Source organism: Gobio gobio, assembly GCF_949357685.1.
Source record: "Gobio gobio genome assembly, chromosome: 6".
Lineage (NCBI taxonomy): Eukaryota > Metazoa > Chordata > Actinopteri > Cypriniformes > Gobionidae > Gobio > Gobio gobio.
Genome location: NC_137102.1, coordinates 51,209,519 through 51,235,718, shown reverse-complemented (window position 1 = coordinate 51,235,718; position 26,200 = coordinate 51,209,519). Strand labels below are relative to the sequence as shown.

The 26,200-nt window shown below is 41.0% G+C and overlaps 1 protein-coding gene across 1 annotated transcript; it reads left to right on the top strand.

Moving 5' to 3' along the window:
- Nucleotides 1–7,516: 7,516 nt before the first annotated feature.
- LOC307128571 (tripartite motif-containing protein 16-like) lies at nucleotides 7,517–16,543 on the top strand (the record flags this gene model as incomplete). Its single annotated transcript, XM_079820482.1, has 4 exons — nucleotides 7,517–7,853; nucleotides 8,372–8,431; nucleotides 9,015–9,503; nucleotides 16,482–16,543. The coding sequence occupies 4 exons, from the start codon at nucleotides 7,517–7,519 to the stop codon at nucleotides 16,541–16,543; spliced, it is 948 nt and encodes a 315-aa protein (XP_079676608.1).
- Nucleotides 16,544–26,200: the final 9,657 nt, after the last annotated feature.

Genomic DNA, 26,200 nt, shown 5'->3' with positions numbered 1-26,200 from the left:
GCAGCCCTTTTATTTGCTTCCTACACTATATGAATACAATTAGAATGTGGTTATATAGTTAGAATGTGGAAATTAAAGACACAGTGACATTTTACACATTTTACTTTATTTTAGACAGATTAGTTCTTACAAAATTAAAATAAAAGTGTGCAAAGACAAATAAATTACTAGAACAATAAAATGAAAATATAAAATGTGAAAACAACAATATAAAAAAAGTGTATTTTTCAGTAACCTGTCCAAGAGCTGTGCCAACACGTACAATATATAAAGTACAAATGTGGTAGTGCAAATGCTTCATTCAAGCGGCTGGTCATTGTGGCTATTTCTTGAACGACTGGATAAACTGTCCAAGAACAGACAGAAACCCGGTCTGAAAGTCCCTCTGCTGCCATCTGCTTTCTTCCGCTTCTGACTGGTGGAATGCCAGCTCTTGCCTCCTCATCTCTCCTCGGCCTGGCTCTCCAGTAACAGCTGAATATATTGGTCAGTTCTTGTCCATGCTGCAGGGTTAGCATCCTCCATGTCCCTCAGTGCATCAAGAAAGTCACAGTCCCTTTTCCTTTTCTCTAAGTAGAAAAATTGCACAGAAACACATGGAAATTAATACACAAGGCAACCATGAAACAATAGAAACCATCAATTAATTATTTAAAGTGTTTTCACTACAAATAATGAACAATTGTTTGCCCAGCTTGAACAATGCCCAGTGTGCAATTTTTATCATGGGCAATTTAAGTTTACAATTAAAAACAACAAAACCATTAAGGATTACACATCAGTTTTTAAATATATACACATTTTTGTCAGCTTTATAACGTACTGGTGACCGCGGGGGAAAACACGCTGGTCTCCGTTGCCTGCGATTCATCAGGGCCACTCGTTACACCTGGAAAAGCACGTTGAAAAAAGTTACTGCAACGTGTTTAAACACTGCAACGAGTTTAACAGATGATACCAAGATGATATATTTAACTTACCTTCAACCCACTCGGATTCCTGGATGGTTTCCAACAACGCACTAGCCGAGTCTTTCGTTACCGCTGCCCTAGAAAAGGACGGTCTGTGTCCCAGCAACACGTCCAGGCGGTCATGCCACTTGTTGATACGCCGGTCGGAACCGCTCCGGTTGTTATGATCCTTTAATTTCTTGTAATCTTGTCTAATTTCTTCAACTTCTCTCTGCACTGTTTTCCAGTGTGACTGGAACCGAGTCGATATCTTCAGGTATACCTTTTCATTGCGGGTCGCCGTTTCCAGTTCCCGCTGGATGTCCTCCTCCGCATATATGCTCAATAAAGCCTGAACCTCGTCGTCGGTCCATCGGTCGAATTTTTTGTTGAACTCCATTGTTGCAAAAAAAATATTTACTGAACGCAAAACCCACGGAACCCACTCGCAAAAGACTTGTAAATATGGCATTGGAAAAAAAAATAGCTGCGAGAGCTCAACCAATCAGCATGTTCAGCGCCCAAGTCCCACCCCCGAAAGTTCGGGAACTTTTGAAAAGTCCCACCTCGCAAGCAGGGCCGTTTGGAGGGGGAAATATTTACCCGGAACTTCATTTAGACCCTGGTTCCTGCGGTCGAAACACACCGAGTTCCCCCCCAAAGTTCCTGGTTCCGGGGTAAAGTTCCTGCGGTGGAAACGCGGCTTTTTTCTCCATTAGGTCACCTGATGGGGTTTTGGTTTCCTTGCCACTGTCGCCTTTGGCTTGGCTTGCCCAGTTGGGGACAATATTTTTCAACTAAATATCCAAATAAATCTAATTAGTAAACTAAATTACTGATCTAATTACTGATATAAGCCCAGATTGTCACTGTATGATAATTGAAATGAACCGATGACATCACCGTTTTCCCCGGAACGGCTATACGGCTGAATAAAATTCTGTTGCATTATTTTCCTGTTTAACACTGTGAAGCTGCTTTGAAACAATCTGCACTGTAAAAAGCGCTATATAAATAAAGTTGACTTGACTTGATTAGCTAAACAGCACATGGCTGTTGGGTGTATGTTCAGGGTTGCATCACATTATGCCATTTAAGTGTTCAATTTCAGGACTTTTTTAGTGAATAAATACATTTACATTGCCATATTTTTGGCTGCAGAGAATATGGAGATAGATTTGTGTCTTTATTACATGCGATAAAATAAATGATCCGAGAGAAAAAAAAAAGTTTGAGAGAAAAAGTTATCACAATGATAGCAAAAAAGCATTTCATGAGAGAAAAAAAAATATTTGAGAGAAAAGGTTTTCATACCAATAGCAAAAAATAATAATATTTGAGAAAAAAAAAAGTTTTGAGAGAAAGTATTTTCTCATAGAACATAAAAAAAAATACATTTGAATTTTTTTTTATTATTTCTGAGAAAAAAAAATCTCTCTCAAAATACTTTGAAAAAAACTCTCAAATATATATATTTTTGCTATCAGTGTGAAAACATTTTCTCTAAAAAATCTCTCGAAACGCTTTTCTTTGCTCTCGATGCAATTTCTTGCTCTCGTGTCAGATTTTGATTTCACTGTGAGAATTGTGGCCAGTCGGGTGAGCATCGTCTTGTCTTGGGAGTCGAACTGAATCATTACACCATTGTTCGGTTCACCTGCATGATACCGCCACCGCCTTATGGCTAGCAGTGTTGAGCACGGACACTCCAATGTTTGGGTAAGATGATGACACACAGCTGGCTTAGCAAGTTCAGCATCACTGAAGATTAAACGTTAAAAAATAGCACTCATATTCAGGAATGAGTGTGTATTATATTATAGCCATCATGCTAGGTAAACTTGCAAACTCACCTGGTTTATATACTATTTTTAAATCAAATGCCAAATGAATGTTTTGATTTAGATAGTTTCACTGTAAGTGAAGTTTTCACTTGTTTCGTAACGTTAGTTCACTGACAACCGGGGCAATTTCCCCTTCATTATCACAGACGTATAGCCTGCGATAATTAGCTAATGCGATATGGCTCAGCCAAGTTCAAGTTGACATGAAGGCTATGCATATGTGAAATATATGCTATAAACATAGCAGCATAAATTTAACCTCTTAATGTTGCTCTCAGAGTGCACCAGAATGATGCATTTGATTTAAACGTACAAATTTCCGGCCGGGGTGCATACCCCAGGACCCTCGTTGCGTTCCCCTGAACTGAGGTCCAACCATCGTCTCTAAAAGTTCTGAGGGAAACACTGCTTACATAGTTACATTATAATTATAACCAACGTTAATGGCAAACACCTTAGAGTTCAAAAGATCTTTACATGACTTCAATTCATGGGTTTATTTTTCATGTAGTCTCATCATTTCGAATACCCACACAGCTGTTTCATTTGTCTGATCTACTTCATAGACTTCAAAGACAATGCAATCAATTCATTAGAAACACCTGTGGGTCCTCAAAATGGCAGATCTGGGACTAAATGGTACCCATAAATAGAGGAAATGTAAATGTTTAGCCTACGAAATATTGGAGGACATTGTTATTTTCATCTCATCAGTAAAGCCGGTTCCTTGATTAGTAGTAAATCGCCATCACCTGCTTTCAGATGATTTACTACCATAAGTTCACTGACAAGCTGAGCCATATTGCATTAATTATCGCAGGCTATACGTCTGTGATAATGAAGGGGCAATTGCCCCGGTTGTCAGTGAACTAACGTTACGAAACAAGTGAAAACTTCACTTACAGTGAAACTATCTAAATCAAAACATTCATTTGGCATTTGATTTAAAAATAGTATATAAACCAGGTGAGTTTGCAAGTTTACCTAGCATGATGGCTATAATATAATAAGGCGGAGGCGGTATCATGCAGGTGAACCGAACAATGGTGTAATGATTCAGTTCGACTCCCAAGACAAGACGATGCTCACCCGACTGGCCAATAGGAACGTGGCCCCGCCCATGACACAATTCTCACAGTGAAATCAACGAGAGCAAGAAATTGCATCGAGAGCAAAGAAAAGCGTTTCGAGAGAAAATGAGAAAATGTTTTCACACTGATAGCAAAAATATATATATGTGAGAGTTTTTTCAAAGTATTTTGAGAGAGATTTTTTTTTCTCAGAAATAGTAAAAAAAAATTCAAATGTATTTTTTTTAATGTTCTATGAGAAAATACTTTCTCTCAAAACTTTTTTTTTTCTCAAATATTATTTTTTGCTATTGGTATGAAAACCTTTTCTCTCAAATATTTTTTTTTCTCTCATGAAATGCTTTTTTGCTATCATTGTGATAACTTTTTCTCTCAAACTTTTTTTTTTCTCTCGGATCATTTATTTTATCGCATGTAATAAAGACACAAATCTATCTCCATACGAGACAGTTAAATAAAGAGTACAGAAAAAATAACTTACCTTTTGTCAGTCAGTCGAGGTAAGGGTGGAGAGAACGTTTAAAATGGACTGATGGCATTTGGTCAGCACACGCTGATGACATCAGAGGCTTCTGATTGGTTGATTAAATGTTGATCCAGGATCAGAGGATGTTGAACACATCTTACTTGGCAAAATCACGGTGACTGTCTGACACGGCGGGAAAAATTTGCCTGTGAATGCTTTAAATAAATACAATATACGTAAGGTATAAATCCGGGTAACCACTTATATCAATGTTATATCATCATATCGACTCGTCTAGCCCTAAAACTTGTATAGTTTTTGTCCGTGTTTATTTAAAAACATCCAATAATGCAGAATCTAAGATGTACATTTGAGTTATCAGTACAATATTTAACATTATATTGGGTAGTTAACCACAAATTTCAACATATTGACACAAAAGGATAACTGCAAATCCACATTTCGCTGACTGGAGTCCAGTTTCTAATTAATTATGGCCCCTTTAAGAGCTGTTGAACTGCATTTGCTCCTCGAGCATCCTGTGTATACAGGTTATTTTTGTTGCTCTTTTTAATTGACTAGGAGCAGGTACAATTCAGATATCTTAGAATATAGTTCTGACTAGTGGAAACTGAATAATCTCTAATTACCTTTGAGTGTGACATTTGTATGTATTTAGAGATATATAGTGCAATTATAATTGCAGATATCTCTAAATATCAATCTGACTAGTCAAATTATAATTATGACTCGTCAAAATACATTTATGACTATACAAAATATATTTATGGATAGTCAAACCATAGTTTTATATGCTAAAACGGCTTGCCATAGCCGCTCAGCCTTTCTGCTAGCCTGGTTAAAACCAGACCATTCTCAGTAGTAACTGAGTTATGGTCTGGCAAAGCTTCATAGACAAATCATTTCCAAAGGGGCGTCACCAACGGGCGTCGCTCAAATGGCTCTCGGCGCAATTGGATAGACCTCAAACCAATCAGAGCGATGAGGGAGATGACGTATGCAGAGCGACGGAGAAACTCTGGCGTCTCTCAATATTCGTTCTTGTCTGTACTTGTGTTCTCAAATAGGAAATGTCCCCGGTTTCCATTTCAGAAATCTGGTCACCTTACCTAAACCACATATTAATGTTTAATATATTATTTTTAAAATGTAAACGAAAAGAGGCATGCAGGGTGTTTATACTTCGTTTTATTATAAATATATATAATCAATGTAGGCCTAGCTACGCGTTGTCTGAAACACATTCGTGTGGCTATTATGTTTAAGATTTTTTTTTATTTTTATGAAATAAGGCAGGGGTGTTTTATGACATATTTCGTACGCGAACTTCTGACTTGCGTCCGTGACTTACCAAGTTTGACTCCGGAGAACGAACTCCCGAGGACGGGAGGACACTAGTCCGCCTACAATGCTCTTGACAGTATCACTCTGTATATATTTGTATATGTAGTGCAGGAAATGCATATTATCTTCAATGCATGTTTATAACTAAACGAAATATAAAAAAACCCAGCCTCTTTTCGTTTACATTTTAAAAAACACACACATATATGATTATCACTGTAATACATTAAATATGACATAAAACACAACCCAGTCTCTTTTTGTTAAATGTCAGTTTATGTGTGATCATCAATAGCAATTATAAAAGTATAAGTAAAAGGTATAAGAAGCTATACAATAAATAAAGCAATTCAGTCAAAGTCAGCGCTAGGAGACTACAACGGTAAAGTTTAATATCGTAAAAATATAAAGTTATGAAACTTCACTTTGCCCTCAGACAAAACGATCTGTCTGGGAAAAAATTATAGATTAATGAGAGCAACGATCAGCCGTTAGATCTACACAAGACGAGACGAATCATATCTTATATTTAACCACTACAGAGAAATCAGAGCCAGCGGCAGACGGCAGAAGGACTGGCAGAGGAAAGGCGCCTCTCGGCGGGCTCAATGATCGATTGTGCGCCGCTGAACCACTGGAAACGAAAACGGCAGATCAAATAAAAAAAAAAAGGCGCTCTCTTTATAAATAAACCACATATTTGAGCTTTAAACAACTACATTCTCGCCTGAAAAGGACTTAAAACTATTTTGTAAAACATTAACACTACCAGAGGGCTCTCGCTAAGACCCATTTGTTTAGCCACCAAAGGGCCAAGCTGGTATCAGACTTTTGCCGAATCCAGTCGGTAAGACAGCGATAACATGTTTTTTAGATACGAAGGCTTCAAGTGTTGTTCTTTGCTCGGGTTTTAACGAAAAAGAAAAGTTTAAATCGCTTAAAACAGACGCGGCAAATCTGCTTCAATGTCGCTGCGCTGTCGTCATCGTCTAAAGCCCGCCCCAACGTTTCTGATTGGTGCCGCGATTTCTAGGGATTAGAAATGGGTTTGAATGGGGTCTTTGCCAGACGACTTGCAGAGCAAATCTAAATTTGCCGGAAGTTGTCTGGGTTTTCCCAGGCTACCTTTCTGCCACTCAGTGAGCGTAACCACAATCTCTCCGGTCACGTGCATACCCTCTACATCTACGTGTCTGTATGAGTGTGTAGCAGGTCTGTGTTTTATTGGTTAGACAACAACCAATAAAACACAGACCTGCTACCCTCTTCCCCCCTCTACACTCCCACTTTTCCACACCTTTACATGCCCATCTCTTGAGCTTTTTCTAACTCTGAGGTGTGAACAACCAGGCTAAAACAGGGTATCATGATACTTTAACATGCATTAAAATAGTGCCCTCAAAAGTTTAGAAACACAGTTTATTAATAAAATATACTATCACACACACAGGCAAGCAGATAAATCCAGAATATGGGCAACAACCAAGGAGCTACTATAAAAAAAGTGTTACTGTTCCTCTAATTTATATAACTTAATAATGTACTCTAACAGTAAATTTAAAAATTGCTTTGGCTTATTAAATGTCTGTTAATGACGAGGCTCTTAGCAAAGTCTACTCCAGTCCTGGCTTCAGCATCAGACTGATACCTATGGATGTTCTTTATTATCTACACTAAAATACAAATGAGTCATACCAGGCATACCTGTTTTGCATGTTTCTCTTAAACACCTGGACACTATTTCAGGGAAAACGAAACCTAAGTGTAGATAAGCTGCTGTATGGATCTGTGTGCAGTAAAATGGCAGAAGCCAGCATTTCAGTGGCTCGGGATCAGTTCAGCTGTTCGGTCTGTCTGGATCTACTGAAGGATCCAGTGACCATCCCCTGTGGACACAGTTACTGCATGAGCTGCATTACAGACTGCTGGAATCAAGAAGATCAGAAGAGAGTTTACAGCTGCCCTCAGTGCAGACAGACCTTCACTTCAAGACCTGCTTTAGGTAAAAATACTATGCTGTCTGAGGTGGTGGAGAAACTGAAAAAGACAAAAGTCCAAACAGCTCGTCCTGCTCTCAGTTACGCTGGACCTGGAGATGTGGAGTGTGACGTCTTTAAAGTCATTCTGAGCTTTTCAGGTTTTTGGATAGTAATGACTCAAGTGTTACTACATCCTTCTAAAGGAATTATTAAGGAAGCCCACTAGTAATGACTCAAGTGTTACAAATCCATCAGAAGGAATGACTATACAAAACCTTACAAAAAAATGAAAAGCTTGCAATGACAATCCAAATGATTAGAATGATGTACTAACACTTGAGTCCTTACTAGTGGGTTACCATGATCTTCACTTTAGAATTATTGTATACATTATTCACATCAATTATGTACCTGTATATAGTATTTCTTAGTAGTCCTCTGGGAGGTATGGAAAAAATTTTTAGTTATTGATTAGCTAATAGTGAACTACCACCATCAACTGAGCACTATTAGTAAGTTATTAATCAGTAGTTAATATTAGTTTGAATGTTAATATACCATTACTTATTTGTTCCTGTGTAGTTATTCATTAATGACAGCACAGTATTCTAAAATATGACCTACTTTTTTGTATAATTATTAGAATTGTTCTTATTAATTCTGTTTATTTTCCTAGTAACATACATAAACATTATTCCCAATAATGAACCCAAGACTAGGGAGGAGTTCTTACAGTGTAAGTCACTAACACACACAGAATGTGATAATATACATAATTAAATTCAGAATCAGATTATTAAACCAAGATATGTATTCACAATACTAACTTCATATATAGTTTTAGCAAAGTTAAACACATCATGACTGTCGGTTTTAGTTAAGGATTTTGCCTTATTTTTGCATATATATATATATATATTTTTTTTTAATTATTATTATTTTTTTATTATTATTATTATTTTTTTAATTATTTTTTAAAGGCACCTCTGCTATAGAGCTTCACTTTCAGTCTGCTAAATTTGAGACACAATGTGCTGTTTGTCATGGAGTATCATACATCTTAATAATATACAAAACAATATTCAGTATTTTGAATATTGAATACTTTTGAATAAGAAGACAACATACTTTCATGAAAAGGTTATATTAGATTGTAATAATGTTGCAGTTTTAGCAACAAATTAAATCAATGAAAGAGAAAATAAATATACATTTCATATAGTTTTTACACACTATATAATGAACTGAACTCATACAATGCATGTACAAACTGAGAAACAGATTTAAATTAAATGATTTTGTGTTTTAATCTTCATCAGATTCCCGTCAGTTCACTCTGGATATAAACACAGTGAATAAACATATTCATCTGTCTGAGGACAAAACAGTGGCTACTTACTCTCACACAGAGCAGCCGTATCCTGATCATCCAGACAGATTTGCTTGTTGGCCTCAGGTATTGTGTGGAAAGGGTGTGTGTGGACGCTGTTACTGGGAGGTCGAGTGGAGTGGCGAGGTGACTATATCAGTGTCATATAAGATCATCAGAAGAAAGGGACGGGGTGGAGATTGCTCCTTTGGATTAAATGATCTGTCCTGGAGATTGTTCTGCTCTAAATCCCATTACACATTCTGTCACAATAAGATAAAGACTGAACTCCCTGTAGTCTCCAGCTCCTGTAGAATAGGAGTGTATGTGGATCACAGTGCAGGGATTCTGTCCTTCTACAGCGTCTCTGACACAATGACCCTCATCCACAGAGTCCAGACCACATTTACTCAGCCGCTCTGTCCTGGGTTTTGGGTAGGTCAGAACACAACAGTGAAAGTGTGTCAATAGGGATTTTACAAATAATGTTGTCATATTTGTCGATAGTGAAATTATTTATTTTCTTCATAATTATTTACAAACCCAAATCAGAAAAAGTTGGGACAGTATGGAAAACGCAAAAAAAAAAAAAGTGATTTCTAAATTTACTTTGACTTGTATTTCATTGCAGACAATATGAACACAAAATATTTCATGTTTTGTCTGGTCAACTTCATGTCATTTGTAAATATGCGTCCTTTCCTGTCATTCACACCTGCAACACATTTAAAAAAAAGTTGGGACAGTAAAGCATTTACCACTTTGTAATGTTGCCATTTCTTTTCACAACACTTAAAAGACGTTTAGGGACTGAAGACACCAAGTGATGAAGTGTTTCAGGTGTAATTTTGTCCCATTCTTCCTGCAAACAAGTCTTAAGGTGGGCAACAGTACGGGGTCTTCGTTGTCGCATTTTGCGCTTCAAAATGCGCCACACATTCTCTATTGGAGACAGGTCGGGACTGCAGGCAGTAGAGGTGTGCGATACCGCTAGATTTGGTATCGATCCGATACCAAGTAAATACAGGGCCAGTATCGCCGATACCGATACCAATATCGATACTTTTTAATAATTAAGGTGGATGCGTCTTCAACCTAAATCTAAATGAATTTTCATGACTTTTAATTAGTTTTTGTGATTTGCATTTTGGGTTATTAATCAGTACTACAAAAGCTTTTGTTCAGAAACAACTTTTGGTTACTTCTGTTTTATTTAAATAAACAAAGTTACAAAATGATTACTTCACAAATATAAAAAATGTAAAAACAAATTCTCTTTTCAAGTAGCATGTTAACAAAAAATGTTTCTCCTCTTTAGTGCATTTCTTTTCAGGATTTTTTTCTTAAATAAACAAAGTGACAAAGTTTTACATACAACGCTCCTCTTTCTCTCTGCTGCCATTCTCCGCCTCTGACTGACTGCTGTTAGAAATGCGCGGCTGAGCGGCGCACGCGCCTGACTGCTGGTGGTAGCGCTAGTGGTGAGTCACGTGATGGTACAACACAGGAGAGGGGGAGGAGAGCAGTGTCGAGCACGAGCAGCACTCTTGAGAGCTTGCTCTGCTCTGTGACAGCAGCAGCATTTTGACAAACACGGCCAGGTCGCAAAACGTGAGAAACTGAAACCTAAGTATCGATATTTTCACGTTGGTATCAATCAATACCGATACCAACGTTGGTATCGATATTATCGATATTAGTATCAATCTGCCCACCTCTAGCAGGCAGGCCAGTCAAGTACCCGCACCCTCTTCCTCCGCAGCCAGGACTTTGTAATGTGTGCAGAATGTGGTTTTGCATTGTCTTGTTGAAATATGCATGGACGTCCCTGGAAAAGATGTCTTCTTGAAGGCAGCATATTATGCTCCAAAATCTCTATGTACTTTTCAGCATTAATGGTGCCTTCACAGAAGTGCAAGTTACCTTTGCCAAGGGCACTGACACAACCCCATACCATGACAGACCCTGGCTTTTGGACTTGTCGCTGGTAACAGTCTGGATGATCCTTTTCTTCTTTGGTCCGGAGCACACAGCATCCATTCCTCCCAAAAAATACCTGAAATACTGATTCATCTGACCACAGTACACGTTTCCACTGTGTGATGGTCCATCCCAGATGCCTCCGAGCCCAGAGAAGTCGACGGCGCTTCTGGACACTGTTAACATAGGGCTTCCTTTTGGCACAGTACAGTTTTAACTGGCATTTGTGGATGTAACTACGTATTGTGGTACTTGACAAAGGTTTGCCAAAGTAGTCCTGAGCCCATGTGGTGATATCGCTTATAGATAAATGACGATTCTTGATGCAGTGCCGCCTGAGGGATCGGAGATTCCGGTTGTTCAGCTTAGGCTTGCGCCCTTGTCCTTTACGCACTGAAATTCCTCCAGATTTCTTGAATCAATTTTGTTATGCACTGTTGAATGTGAAATATCCAAATCTCTTCCTATCTTTCTTTGAGGAACATTGTTTTTAAACATTTCAATAATTTTCTCACGCATTTGTTGGCAAACTGGCGATCCTCGGCCCATCTTTGCTCCTAAAGGATTAGACCTTTCTTGGATGCTGCTTTCGTACCAAATCATAATTACAATCACCTGTTGACATGACCTGTTTCAAATCACATCATTATTTAACCATTTTACCTCATTACTAGCCCTAAATTGCTCCTGTCCCAACTTTTTTTTAAATGTGTTGCAGGTCTGAATGACAGGAAAGGATGCATATTTGCAAATTACATGATGTTGACCAGACAAAACGTGAAATATTTTGTTCATATTGTCTGCAATGAAATACAAGTCAAAGTAAATTTAGAAATCACTTCTTTTTTTATTTATTTGCGTTTTCCATACTGTCCCAACTTTTTCTGATTTGGGGTTGTAATTGAATTATTGCATGTTGAATATTAATACAAATTATTACAGGCTTCTTATGTCAGGGGGTGAAGGGATGAGGCGAGCACTTAATACTGCAGATAAAAGTGCTTCGAAACAGTGTTCCGGAGCATTGTGCTGTCCCATACCTGATATCCATTTAGTGCAATATTATAATTATATCGGTCACAGCTATATGTATATAGCTTTTTTAACTTGGTGTATTGTTGTTAATTAAAGTACTACTATTAAAAACAATGACGTGTGAATGTCTGTTGTCTGAATGTAAATTAAAACACCTTGCAAGCTCAACCACTGTTCCCAAAAAACATTTAATAAAAGTCCTTCCTCAACCACAAACTTGTTTTCTGCTTGTAAACGCTGTCCTCAGTTGTTAGCAGCTCACATTGTTGTGTTTATTTCGATATGGAGAATGTACGCAAGAGACCACGTTCTCAAGTGTGGGAACACTTCAGTCTCGACACTCCTAACAAAGTATCATGCATGATATGTGACCAAACTTTATCTTATTCTAATAACACATCCTCAATCAGGGTATCTGCAGGTTTCACCAAGTCAAATTTAAGACTTTTTAAGACCTTTTCAAGACCATTATGAATTAAATTTAAGACATATCACGCAATTTAAAAAAAAAAACGTACAAAAGGAAATGCAGAATCACAAAATTACTTGCTAAGCAAATTCATTTATTCAAATTGAACAAAGTATTAGTAAACTTGCACCTCCTCATAGCTCAATCCCACCAGGATTAATATACAAACACACTACCGGTCAAAAGTTTAAGAACGGTAATATTTTTTTATGTTTTTACATTCTGCTCACCAATGCTGCATTTATGTTATTAAAAATACAAAAAAGCTGTAATATTGTGTGACAGTTCTGTTGTGACTGTTCTCTATGTGAATATATAGTAAAGTGTAGGTCTAATTTATTCCTGTGATCAAAGCTGAATTTATCATCATTACTCCAGTCTTCAGTGTCACATGATCCTTCACTAATCATTCTCATTTGAGGATCTGATGATCAACAAACATTTATGATTATTATCAGTGTTGAACACAGTTGTGTAAAACATTTTTTTTAGGATTCTTTGATGGATAGAAATTTCTAAAGAACAGCATTTATCTGAAATAGAAATTTTAAAAAAGGATTCTTAAGGATTATGTGAGTAATGATGCTGAAAATTCAGCTTTGAATAACAGAAATAAATTGCATTTTAAAATATATATTGAAATATAAAATAGTTATTTTAAATTGAAAAAAAGAAATTCACAATAATACTGTTTTTGCTGTATTTTGGATCAAATAAATGCAGCCTTGGTGAGCAGAAGAGACTTCTTTAAAAACATTTTAAAAATCTTACCGTTCTCAAACGTTTGACCGGTAGTGTGTGTGTGTGTGTGTGTGTGTGTGTGGGCATGTTTTCATGAAATATCAGGACACAAATGTGTATAATGACATGGGTATGACACAGGTATTACAAAAAGAGGGTGAAATATGAGGACGTTCCCCATGTCCTCACTTTTCAAAATGCTTATAAATCACACAGAACAAGTTTTTTTTCACAGAAAGTGAACTGCACAGTCTCCTGTGAGGGCTAGGTTTAGGGGCAGGGGCAGTGTAAGGGGATAGAAAATACGGTTTGTACAGAATAAAAACCATTACGCCTATGGAATGTCCCCACATTTCACAAAAACACCTGTGTGTGTGTGTGTGTGTATGTATATACATTTTTTGTGAGATCAAAATTACTGATTTTGTGGTGGTCATTTTCAGAAATGTGCATTTTTTTAGGATGCCACATTTACCATATCATTATGGTAGATGCACAATAGTCACACATGGCAATAAAACAAACAAAATGCATGAATCTTGTTTGACAATAGGACAAATAAATACAACTTAAATATAGACTACAGATACAAACAGTGCTTTAAGTTTAGGTAGGCTACTGTTTGTTTTTCCCCGTTGTTGTTGTTTGATTAATATTAACGACACAGGCAGGAGGGGGTATAGGCTAGGCTATATTGGGTAGCTTTCACTTTATGTGGCGTTCACACCGGACGCGATTCGAGCGAATAATTCGCGCTAATCGCGCGAAGGTGGACGCGTGTACATTTTGAGTTTACTCGCGCGAATCGCGCCCCGTGTGACATTCACTGCACAACAGATGCGAATTCGCGTCATGGGCGGGGCTTCCGCCAGCAGCTCGTCTCGTTGAGAAATGGCTGACATGGGCTGTGTTTACATGTCTTTTTTTTTGTTCATATCTACTGTTAATGTGTGACAAAACGTAGTTTTAAGACTTTTTCAGTCGATAATGTAGTTGTTTAAAGCTCAAATCTGTGGTTTATTTACATAAACAGTGCCTATTTGAACATTTTATCTGCCGTTGTCGGAGCTGTGAGCTCCAGCGGACAGCGCGCTCAGCGCACGTGAAAGCCGGCGAGGGCAACCTTTCCTCGGCCAGTCCTTCTGCCGTCTCCCGCTGGCTCTGATGTCTCTGTGGTGTGTCTCGAGCTATAATTCGTCTTGTAACGGCCGATCTTTGGTCTCATGGATCTATAATTTGTTCCCTGGCAAATCGTTTAGGCTGAGGGCAAAGATAAGTTTCATTACTTTATATTTTTAGGCTATAACTGTACGTTGCAGTTGTAACGTTAGCCTACTAGCACTGACTTTGAATGTTTGACTGCATTGTTGCTTTGTTTCATGTATAGCTTGTTATACATTACTGATACTTTTGTATTATTGATCATACATAAACTTGCATTTAACAAAAAGAGACTGGGTTGTGTTTCATGTAATTTAATGTTATCACAGTGATAATCATATTGTCTGAACCAGATATCAATATACAGATTTTCTCTTCATTGTTGTCACTACTAGAGCAAGCTCCTGATTGGTTAACGCGGCGCGAAATATCCGCCAAAGTTCAGATTTTTCAACTTGAGCGTTTCGCGCGATTCACGCGATTCACGCGATTCGCGCGAATCGCGCGTTCAAAACGCTCAAGTCGCGTCCTTCTCGCCGCCTCAATCGCGCGAATCGCGCGAATCTCGCCGCCTCATTCACGCGAATCGCGCCGCAGAATGCCATTTCGCGTCTCTGCATTGACTTAACATGTAAATCACTCGCGCGAATCGCGTCCGGTGTGAACGCACCATAAGACCTACAGTAATGAGCCTAGATTTGGTACACTCACGCGAGCGCTGACAGGCGGCAAACGCGTGCACAGAATCCACGGCCATTCTGACATCAGTCCGTGTGTCAGTAGCGAATGAATTCGGGGTTTACATCGCTTTTTAAACTCTTTTTTTAGTGCTATCGGGCATATCATACTTTTATTTGGTCATTATGCGAGATGGCAGGTAAGAAAGATTCGCCTTTGCTTTCACGATCGCGGAACTGGAATAACTGTCAACTGAAGAATAAAATCCGTTTGATGTGTCTGTGGTCCAATCCGAGAGAGCCTTGCGCCAATAACATGAAAGCTGATTGGCTGCAATATAAGATGCATGTTGGTCTCTCACTAGCGGAAAAAACGAACTACAACACACACACAGACACACACTCTAAAACGCTGCGGGAGCATTTCAATGAGCAAGAGGTGGCGTTACATGGACATAGGAAAATTAAGACCCGTTTAAAATTATTTAAGACTTTTTAAGGCCTTAAAATTTTGATTTTGAATTTAAAGACATTTAAGACTTTTTAAGATCCCGCGGGTACCCTGTCAATGCTTCGGCATCTACGCTCCAAACATCCAAATGCTCTGGCCAACGAGACTCCAGAGCAACAGAGCACCACCAGTCTGCACCAACTGAAAAAGGTAAAATTTATATTAATAATGAAAGAAATTTCCTTTGGGACAAAAAAGATTATGTAGGCTACTCCCCACAAAGAATGAATGACAAAGTAATTCAAATGCAAGAAAAGTCACCCTTTTGGAGTTAAAGTTTTCATATTCTATTTCATTTCTTCATGTGTAAGAACACTGAGTATCACAAATATATTAAAAAATCACTATAGCATAGCCAAAGTTTCAAAGCCATTTGCTAGAACAACCAGATTAGCATATGAAGAAGTCAACCAAGCCTATTTCTCATATTCATGTCTTTCACAATGACCTTTATACACTTGTTACTTTTTAAATCCAACGTTTTGTCTCATATAGCCTCTGTTTATGAAATCTGGGTCCTTTGCCCACCTCTGTATTTTAGTATCTATTAGTTGGGTGGGTTGTTATATTATATTTATTGCATACATATAGGCTATGTTGGATTTCAGGCCAACTCCAAACAAACACTTTTGAATTGTGTCTATCTACACTATATTGTAACCATCTGAACTCCATGGGGTGTACAGATTTTGTATTGCCAATGCACCTTTATTAAAATATTACATTTATTGTTACTTGGTTAAACACTGCATGGGCTTACTTTGAATTACTTACTTTGTTCCTTTGAATTACACTGCCAAATTGCCAATATGAATGAACGGTAATTGTACTGTGTATTATTAGGAAGGAAGAAGGAGCTTGATGAGGCCCTTGTCGACATGGTTGTGAAGGACTTGCAGCCTTGATCCATCGTGGAAGACGAGGGATTTAGAGCATTTGTGAAGTTGGACCCCCACCTATGTTCTGCCAACCCGGAAAACTGTTAAGACAACGGTCAGAGAGGAATACAAAGAGGAGAAGCAAAAGGCTATGGCACATCTGCAGAACATCCCATCTGTCTGCCTCACAGCTGATATGTGGACCTCCCTCACTATGGCTCAGTGATGCTGGGAGTATCAAAGTTCCCAAAATCACATACAGCTGACAAAATCAAAGAGGCTTTGTCAGATCTGATATCTGACTGGGGACTCACTAGTTCAGTTGCTGCCTTGGTGACAGAAAATGCGGCCAATATTATGTCAGGAATTCAGAAGCTGGGACTACGCCATCTCCATTGCTTTGCTCATACCATCAACCTCATTGTTAAGAGGGCCATTGAAGAACATGAGGTGTTGACAGACTTCCGTAGAAGAGCTAGGAGAGTGGTGTCTTTTTTCAGGAGCAGCACTAATGCCACTGAAAAGCTAATCCTTGCCCAATTAAGGATGGGCAGGCAGCCCCTGAAGCTTCTCCAGGAAGTTGACACCAGGTGGAACAGCACGCATGATATGCTGCAAAGACCCATTGACCTCAGAAAGCCTGTTGGTGCTGCTTTGGCTAGTTTGTCAAGTGACATCATGCCACTTTCAAGTGCTGATTTTAACATAATTTCTGAAAGCCTTACTGAAAGTACTGGCACCCTTCAAGTATGCCACTAAAGAGCTCTCTGGGAAGAAGAGAGTGTCAGCTTCAAAGATCATCCCCATCATTAGGATGATTCAGCACAAGGTGGCAGAAAAAACAGCCCATGCAAGAAATGCATCTGCTTCATCCTTAGGAATGGCTCTTCAGCAGTACATCAACAAGCGGTGCAGTAATGTTGAATCCATCTGTGTGCTTGCACTGGCCACATTGCGAGACCCAAGATTTAAGACCCTTGGGTTTGGCAACCAGGATAATGCCCGTGAAGCTGAGCGGCTGTTGACGGGTGAATGTGCTTCAATGGTCGGGCTAACCAGTGAGCATGCTTCACAAGCAGAGGCATCATCATCTCAGGCAGCGTAGAATCCACTATCCTGAGATGATCTGTGGGAGCTCGTGGATAGCCGGGTCAGTGAGAAACAAAAGCATCATAGCTTTAATGCTGATGCCACCATAGAGCACCATAGAGCAAAATAGATACATCAATGATACATACCTTCCTCGAAGTGAGGACCATTACCAAAAAAAAGAAGCCCAAAGTCGCGTGTTATACGCGGACTTGGCAACTGGCAAGTCCGCTTATAACACGCGACTCTGGGCTTCTTTTTTTTGGCAAGTCGTGTGTTGCGGTTTTTTGGGCTTATTTAAAAAAATGTGGTTGCTTGTTAGGTAAATATAATAAGCAACTTCGTTTCTTTACATTTATGGTCACTGTTTTGTCCAATACATTGACTGACACTGTTTTCTCGCAGCTAATAGCCATTCAGTGCAACAATACAAGCGCTGTAGTAATCCGTCCTCATATTTCCCGCCTCCTTCTCCCCCTCACTGAAGAAAAATCGCGTTCCCTTTCGTTCAGTCACTACGATGTAACGTTAGTGACTAACGAATGGGGGTTTCGTTTAGAAGCCTATCATCTTCGAGAATTCAACAGCGCCCAATGGCAGTGCCAATGCCATGGGCATGCCGAATTTGCATTCGTAACTCCGCCCCACCGCGTGGGAATATAAGGAAATACGTGGCAATATCGCATTACGTTTCTGCTTCAGAGCCAAGAGTACCTACCTCTTCACTCCTCACAAGCCTTCTGAGACTCTGTCAGCTTCTTCGAGACGAGCAGCCTTCCAGTCGGTGTTGGTGTGACGGCACGTTCCAGTGATCGCATACTTCCTGCCTACTGATCTGTGCAGTGATCTGTATCCAGCTGGTGTGTGTTTCCCTGGGCGCTTTGGCATCGACTGCGAGGTTTCCTCTCATAAAAGAGCTTACACGTGGCGCGTCCTTTTCAGGATGTCTCGCCCGTGTACTTCTGGGTACTTCTGCGGTCGGTCTCTTCCGCCTTCTGATGGGCACAAGCGCTGTTTGACGTGTTTGGGCTTTCAGCACGCTCAGGCAGCGCTCGTGGATGACTCGTGTTCCCACTGCGGGAACATGGCCATCTCGGTGTTACGATCGAGACTCCGTGAACTTCGTGCGGATGCCGGAGCGAGAGTACCCTCTGCCACACCCCAATCTGCGGTCTCCACGAGAGGCGGCACTTTGGCTGGTGGCCAGGGTGATCTGAGGGTGATGGTGTGGAATCAAGCTCCGACGCTCATGCCTCGGCCCACACCCCCCTCTCATGCACCGAACCCGCCGTGCGTTCAGGCGAGTACATCAGGGCCGGCTCCTGCTGTCCCGACCGTCTCGTTTGGCGCCGCGGAAGACGAAGAGATGTCGATCGCCGCATCTCAAGGTGGGCTGGAGTCATCTGAGGATGATGATTCGGCTGTGCTGCCACCTTCGGGTGTGCCAGCATTGCCCGAGTCGGACCCAGAATTGACAGCCATGCTCTCCCGGGCAGCCGCGACGCTTGGGTTGGAGAGGAAAAACCTCCGCCCCGACCTGAGCGCTCGCGGTCCGGCCACCCCTCCAATTCCTTTCTTCCCGGAAGTGCATGAGGAGGTTGCGCGGTCCTGGAAGAACCCGTTGTCTTCCCGCGACCTCCTCCGCCTTCTCCGCCCTCGATGGGGCGGCGGTTAAAGGGTACACTGGGGTTCACCAGGGGTTCTTGGGGTCACCTGGCACGGTGACCCAAAGCACCCCTCCAAAGCCTGTAGGTTTTCGTCGTCTCTGGTGGCGAAGACCTATAGATCTGCGGGGCAGGCCGCCGCTTCTTTGCATGCCATGGCAACTCTTCAGGCCTACCAGGCCAAGTTGCTGTGCGACATGCACAAGGGTGGAGCTGACCCAGGACTCAGAGATGAGTTGCGTGCCGCCACCGACCTCGCTCTCCGGGCGCTGAAGGTGACCGCGCGCTCCCTGAGCCAGGTGATGTCCACAGCTGTGGTCCAGGAGAGACATCTATGGCTCACCCTGGCCGATATGCGTGACGGTGAGTGGACCCGGTTCACTGTGGTTCCCACAGGTGGGACGCCTGGTGCTCTTTTTTTTGATCGCCTTTTTTCATATCATATATTTAAGTAATTATCACAAATTAGGTATCATTTGAAAGCTTACAAACTCAAAATTCATCCTGTGAAAACCGTTTTGAAATCGGACATTGTGTTGCCATGGAAACGTTACTCTAAATTATTCTAGTGGGCTCCTCCCCTAGTGGGCGCCGTCATGTTTCATATTACAACAATTATTTTAACTACTTTATATTCAAAATCTTTTCCAATCTTGACAAAACGCATATTGTCGGAAAGGTCTGAGTCTCAAGGGTCCATATTTGGTGACTGTTTTGTGATGGAAGTAATATTTGGACAGAAATTTACAGGAAAATGCATCAAAACAACAATAAATGGAATTTGAATGACACCCGGTGGCTATTTTTGGTACAGCACCCTAAACAAAATCTCATGGGGACTTCAATTTTTGTGATATCAACTTCAAATTTGGAACACAAATTGGTTAGACATATGGCTTTGATTTTATAGTAATTTTAGAGTAAATTCTTTTTTGTAAAATATATATTTTATATGAAATAAAAAATATTTAGTACAGTATTTTTCATTTACAGTACATTTAAACTTCCATAACTATTTCATACTTTCATATTTTGAATTGCTTTCACTTCAGCAATAATCTGCAGAATGTCGTCTTTAAAACGAGACCAAACTTTGGTCTATATTCCAAAGCATTCTTGAATTACAGCCCTTTAAGTTTGGATAGTGCATTTTCATGTGTATTCTCAAAAAGGGGGGTGACAGTCAAAGGGTTAAACTATAATTTATGATTTATTACACCAATTTATTAAAACACAACAATTAGCTAATGAGATTAAAACCATGTTTTTACTCCAAACTTACTTTATATCACAAGTCAAATGTTTTAAATAACCTTATGTTATCTCATTTGGCTTTGGATCAAAAAATCTGACAGAAAATATATTTTACAATATTCTGCATAATTATAAAAGCTCGAGTAGCATTGCATTATAAATATAATCTATTGTGAAAACACCCAACATGGTATAAATACCACAGATAAGCCATATATTGTCGCGATTGTGTGTTTATTATCTTCAAACCTGTCTGCCTGAATGTTAGAGCGATTTCTGGAAGCTGTTTATGTCAATGTCACATGGTATCTTTTTCATGCGTGCTATATATGGACTACATGTGCACGGAGCGCCCTCTGGCTGCCAGTATGAAATATGAAGAGTTTTTTATGAATGAGAGCAGCTGGCGCTCGTATTACAATCTTTAGAAGGTACAGACACGGTTTTCATATTTATAACTCCTGACACATATTAACAAATTACGGTCACTATATGTCTTTGAGAATAAATCAGAGGTCAAAAATAGAAGCTTGAGTCTTAGGTCTTTTAAATGATGTATAGTTTGTCAAGGTAATTACTTACATCTGACAGTAATTTTGAGCTATTTAAACAAAGAAAGCAACCTTGTTGCACGATGTGTTTGTTTGAGCTGATGTGTTTGTGGGCGTCACCTCAGTATTTGAATCTCAATAGAGCGCGTGCTTAGTGGGCGTGGTCACATTAGTCTATAATGAGCTGCTCAGGAATGACTAGCATCGCTCTGCTTTCAAACGGATTACATAAACACAGACTATGTGTTTTTGATTTGGTTTACAGTGTTTAAAACCTGACATTTCAGCGTTTCTTTAGACATATGGCTCATGTTTGTGAGACTAGTTTTTAATAAGCTAGAGGTCATTTTCGGAAGACTATCTGAATGAACGTCTTTGACAGAGAGGCTGCAGATCGCGCATCATGTTTATTTTGCAAAAAGCACAACAATTGTTTTTTATTGTGACTGTACTAAAAAAAATAGAAACTTAACAGATTATAATGATGTATAACACTTGCCTGAATGATAAAAAACGACAGAGTTATTTGAGTCTCTTTGGCACTGATAAGAAAAATAGCAAGCCAATCACGCCGGCGTGATTGCCGACTCGAGAGGGTTAAAGAAAGAACTGACAGCCAGAGACCGGCGATGACAGTGTGCGCCACCCCCGGGTCCCGCCACTCGCATCCCTCTCTGTTGCCAGCCTCCTCTCAGAGCAGACCCCAGTGGAACGCACGTCCTTCCCTGGAGCTCTGTCAGGACGCAGCAGTTAACCGCGCCCCCACACCGGGACGCTACGCCTCCCACGTCCGGGCCAGTAACGCTACCTCGCTGCCCCACCCTGGGTATGTCTGTGGTCCGAATGACCCCGCTGGTGCAGTTCCTGGGAGCCTGGCTTCAGCTTCCGGGACTGTCCCGCTGGGCCGCGAAGACCATCAGGCTAGGCTACACGATTCAGTTCGCACAGGCTCCTCCCCGCTTCAGGGGAGTCCGCCATACCATGGACGGGGGCCAACGCCCCCGTCATGCGTGCGGAGGTTGCCAACCTGCTGGGGAAGGGTGCGATCGAGCCTGTCCCTCCGGCCGAGATGAAGTCCGGCTTCTACAGCCCCTACTTCATTGTACCCAAGATAACCGGTGGGTTACGACCGATCCTGGACCTGCGCGTCCTGAACCGATCCCTTCACAGGCTTCCGTTCAGGATGTTGACAGCGAAACGCCTTTTCGAATGCGTTCGTCCAGCCGATTGGTTTGCAGTGATCGACCTGAAGGACGCCTACTTCCATGTCTCCATCCTTCCTCGACACAGGCCGTTCCTACGGTTTGCTTTCGAGGGGCGGGCATATCAGTACGCAGTCCTCCCATTCGGGCTATCTCTGTCCCCTCGCGTCTTTACCAAGATTGTCGAGGCAGCCCTTGCACCACTCAGGCAGCACGGGGTTCGCATCCTGAATTACCTCGATGACTGGCTCAAACTGGGCCACTCTCAAGCTCAGGTGTGCGAACACAGAGATTTAGTGCTCCAACACTTAGCCCGTCTGGGCCTTCGGGTCAACTGGGAGAAGAGCAAACTCTGCGCAGCGCAGAGGATCTCTTTTCTCGGTATGGACATCGACTCGGTCGCCATGTACGCGCAGCTTTCGAGCGAGCGCGCACAGTCACTGCTGACTTACCTCCGTCAAATCGAGAGCAAGAGTGCGGTTCCACTGAAGTTATTTCAGAGGCTCCTGGGGCATATGGCATCTGCAGCCACGGTAACGCCGCTCAGATTGCTTCATATGAGACCGCTTCAGCACTGGCTTCACGATCGAGTCCCGAGATGGGCATGGCAGTCTGGCACGCTCCGGATCCAAGTGACTCAGGCCTGCTTGCAGACGCTCAGCCCGTGGTCGAACCACAGTTTTCTACGGGCCGGTGTGCCCTTAGAACGAGTTTCCAGGCATGTTGTCGTATTGACAGATGCCTCTACCACGGGCTGGGGTGCCATGTGCAATGGACAAGCAGCTACGCTCTACGCTCCCGCCGTATGTCTCAACTCGCCCGCCATCTCGTTCTATGGAGTCAGAAGCATCTGAGGTCCCTTCGTGCGGTCCATATTCCGGGAGAACTGAACGTGCAGCCGACGAGCACTCACGGTTTCAGCTTCTTCCGGGAGAATGGCGACTCCATCCCCAGATGGTCCAGCTGATTTGGGAACAGTTTGGCGACGCACAGATAGATCTGTTTGCCTCCCGCGACTCTTCCCACTGCAGCCTGTTCTATTCCCTGTCCGAGGGATGCACTGGCGCACAGCTGGCCGCAGGGCCTACGCAAATATGCGTTCCCCCCAGTGAGCCTTCTCGCACGAGTTTTATGCAAGATCAGGGAGGACAAGGAGCAGGTCATGTTGGTCACCCCATACTGGCACGGCCAGACCTGGTTTTCAGAACTCTTACTCCTTGCAACAGCCCCTCCCTGGCCTATCCCTCTGAGGAAGGACCTCCTTACTCAGAGACGGGGCACCTTCTGGCACCCGCGTCCCGCTCTTTGGAACCTCCACGTGTGGCTCCTGGACGGGACGTGGCAGGTTTGAGTACCCTACCACCTCAGGTGGTGGCTACCGGGGCATACTCCGCTGTGCTGCTGGAACGACCGGGAGTTCAGTCTTGGCTCCTCAGCAGGACAACGTAATGCGATATTGCCAGGTACTTCCTTATATTCCCACACGGTGGGGCGGAGTTACGTATGCAAATTTCGCATACCCATGGCATTAGTACTGCCATTGGGCGCTGTTGAATTCTCGAAGATGATAGGTTAAGCGAAACCCCCATTTGTTAGTCACTAACGTTACGTCTCCGTTCCCTGAGGGTAACATCCGTAACCGAGACGTTCCACGTGCAGGTATGTGACATTATAAATGCACGTAATGATAGAAGACTTAAATAGACGTATACATTTTTACAAACAATGCCACCAGCAGAGATGTACAGAGATGGAGAAGAAACAGGGAGGAGAGGCACCTAATTTCATTTTAAAAATATTTTTGTAATGTATTTAAAATGACAGGCTATTATAAAAAACAAGTAGGCCTACTAATTAATAGCCTAACAGTAGGTATGGTTCGAATTTATTTTATTATAAATATGTGGCTCTATTGCAGCGCTCCCTTAGTGCTTGCCTGTGTCCCAATGTGCATACTATCCATCCTAAATAGTATATGACAGTCATTTTCAATACTATTTAGTGCAGATAGTGAGCACATTGAGATGTAGGGCTTATCTTTTTCAAGGTTTGTTGTGTGTGTGTTCACTACTCACTGCCCCTAATATGTGTGCACTAATTTCGACTGTTACCATAATTGGCCTTCATGTCACTTTTTTCTTTTCTTTTTTTTCTCCATACCTCTTCTGTTCACAGCTGATCGGAGGATATTGCATGTGCTTTATTGCAATTTGATGATTTTTGTAAAATCACATCTGTTTTTGTTTTTTAAACTCTGAGAGGTTTCAGTTTAATATGGTGCAGGCTCATTTATTGATAAAAAAAATATTTATTATAAATAATATTGATGATAATATAAAATATAATAATATCGGGCTTGTTTTTGAAGCTGCGGTTGCTTATTTGTCTTGCGAGAGTTGGCAACACTGGTGAGGACCATAAAGTGTAGGCCTACCCCTATCTATGCTTTGGCCAGTAAATATCAAGCCAATAGTCATTACAGTCACATCTGTTCTGTGTGAACGAATATTTTCTAAAGCTCACACAGTTGGTGTAGGAATTTTTATTGACCACCATATGGCAAAGTTGAGCACTGTGTCAAAAGCTTCGAAGCATTAACGCAGCTTGTTGTAAAAGCCTCACTGCTTCAGAAGCTTCGTTCGGCACATCTATATAAAGTGTAGGCCTACCTCTCTTATTTTATTGGACATTCAATATTTTACAGGGGGAGTAGCATGCTCTCTCAATGTAAAACGTTATTGTTTAAATTCATCCACGATAGCCTGTCAGTGCTGGCACAAATTCCTTTTTAATTGATATATTAAATTATTTAGTAGGCCTAAAGGTTTACATTCTAGATTCCATGACAGAGTTCAAGATAAATCCTTTCATTAGTCTACTACAGGAGCTGCCAGTTTGCTAAGTTTTAAATGATTATTAAACAGCAAGCCTAGCAAAAGCTGCATCCCTTCCGGCGCACTCAGTGTCCGAATTCACTTACTCGTATTCATTCACTTCCTCAAGTGAACTATATTAGCGGTCGAGTAATATGGAATGATGGAATAAGGGGCGATTTGTAAATAGGGACACAGCCCAGCCTTGTTTGGCCGTGCTTAAAGGGTTAGTTCACCCAAAAATTCAAATAATGTAATTTATTACTCACCCTCATGCCATTCCACACCCGTAATCCCACGTTCATCTTCGGAACACAAATGAAGATATTTGTGTTGAAATCTGCTGAAATCACGTGACTTTGGCGCTCCGAACCGAAAACTAAATAACGACTTATGTAGTGATAACCGATTTCAAAACACTGCTTCACGAAGCTTCAGAGCTTCAGTGGTTCGGAGCGCCAAAGTCACGCGCTTTCAGCAGTTTGGCGGTTTGACACGCGATCCAAATCAGGATTCGACTCGCTGATTAATTTCCGCTCCAAAGCTTCATGAAGCATTGTTTTGAAATCAGTTATCACTATATATGTCGTTATTTCATTTTTTTGCCGCACAAAAATTATTCTCTTTGCTTTATAATATTAATATTATACCACTGTACTCATAAGAACTGATTAAAATATGTTTTTAGTACAATAATGGATCTTGAGAGTGTAGCCTAATACATTGCTGGCTATGCAGGCCTCACTGAGCCTTCAGATTTCAACAAAAATATCTTAATTTGTGTTCCGAAGATGAATGGAGGTCTACGGGTGTGGAACGGCATGAGGGTGAGTAATAAATTACTTTATTTTCATTTTTGGGTGAACTAACCCTTTAAAATCTTTAGAATTAAAAAGATTAGAAAGAGAGATAGACAGACAGTCAAACAGATTTTCCATCATAAAGATAGAAATAAAACAACTCTTTACCTGACTTTCCTGGTTCTGCATTTAAGAAACTGAAACGTATTTTGTGAAACTGCAAAGTCAACATTGGCTGCTCAAGGGCGCTC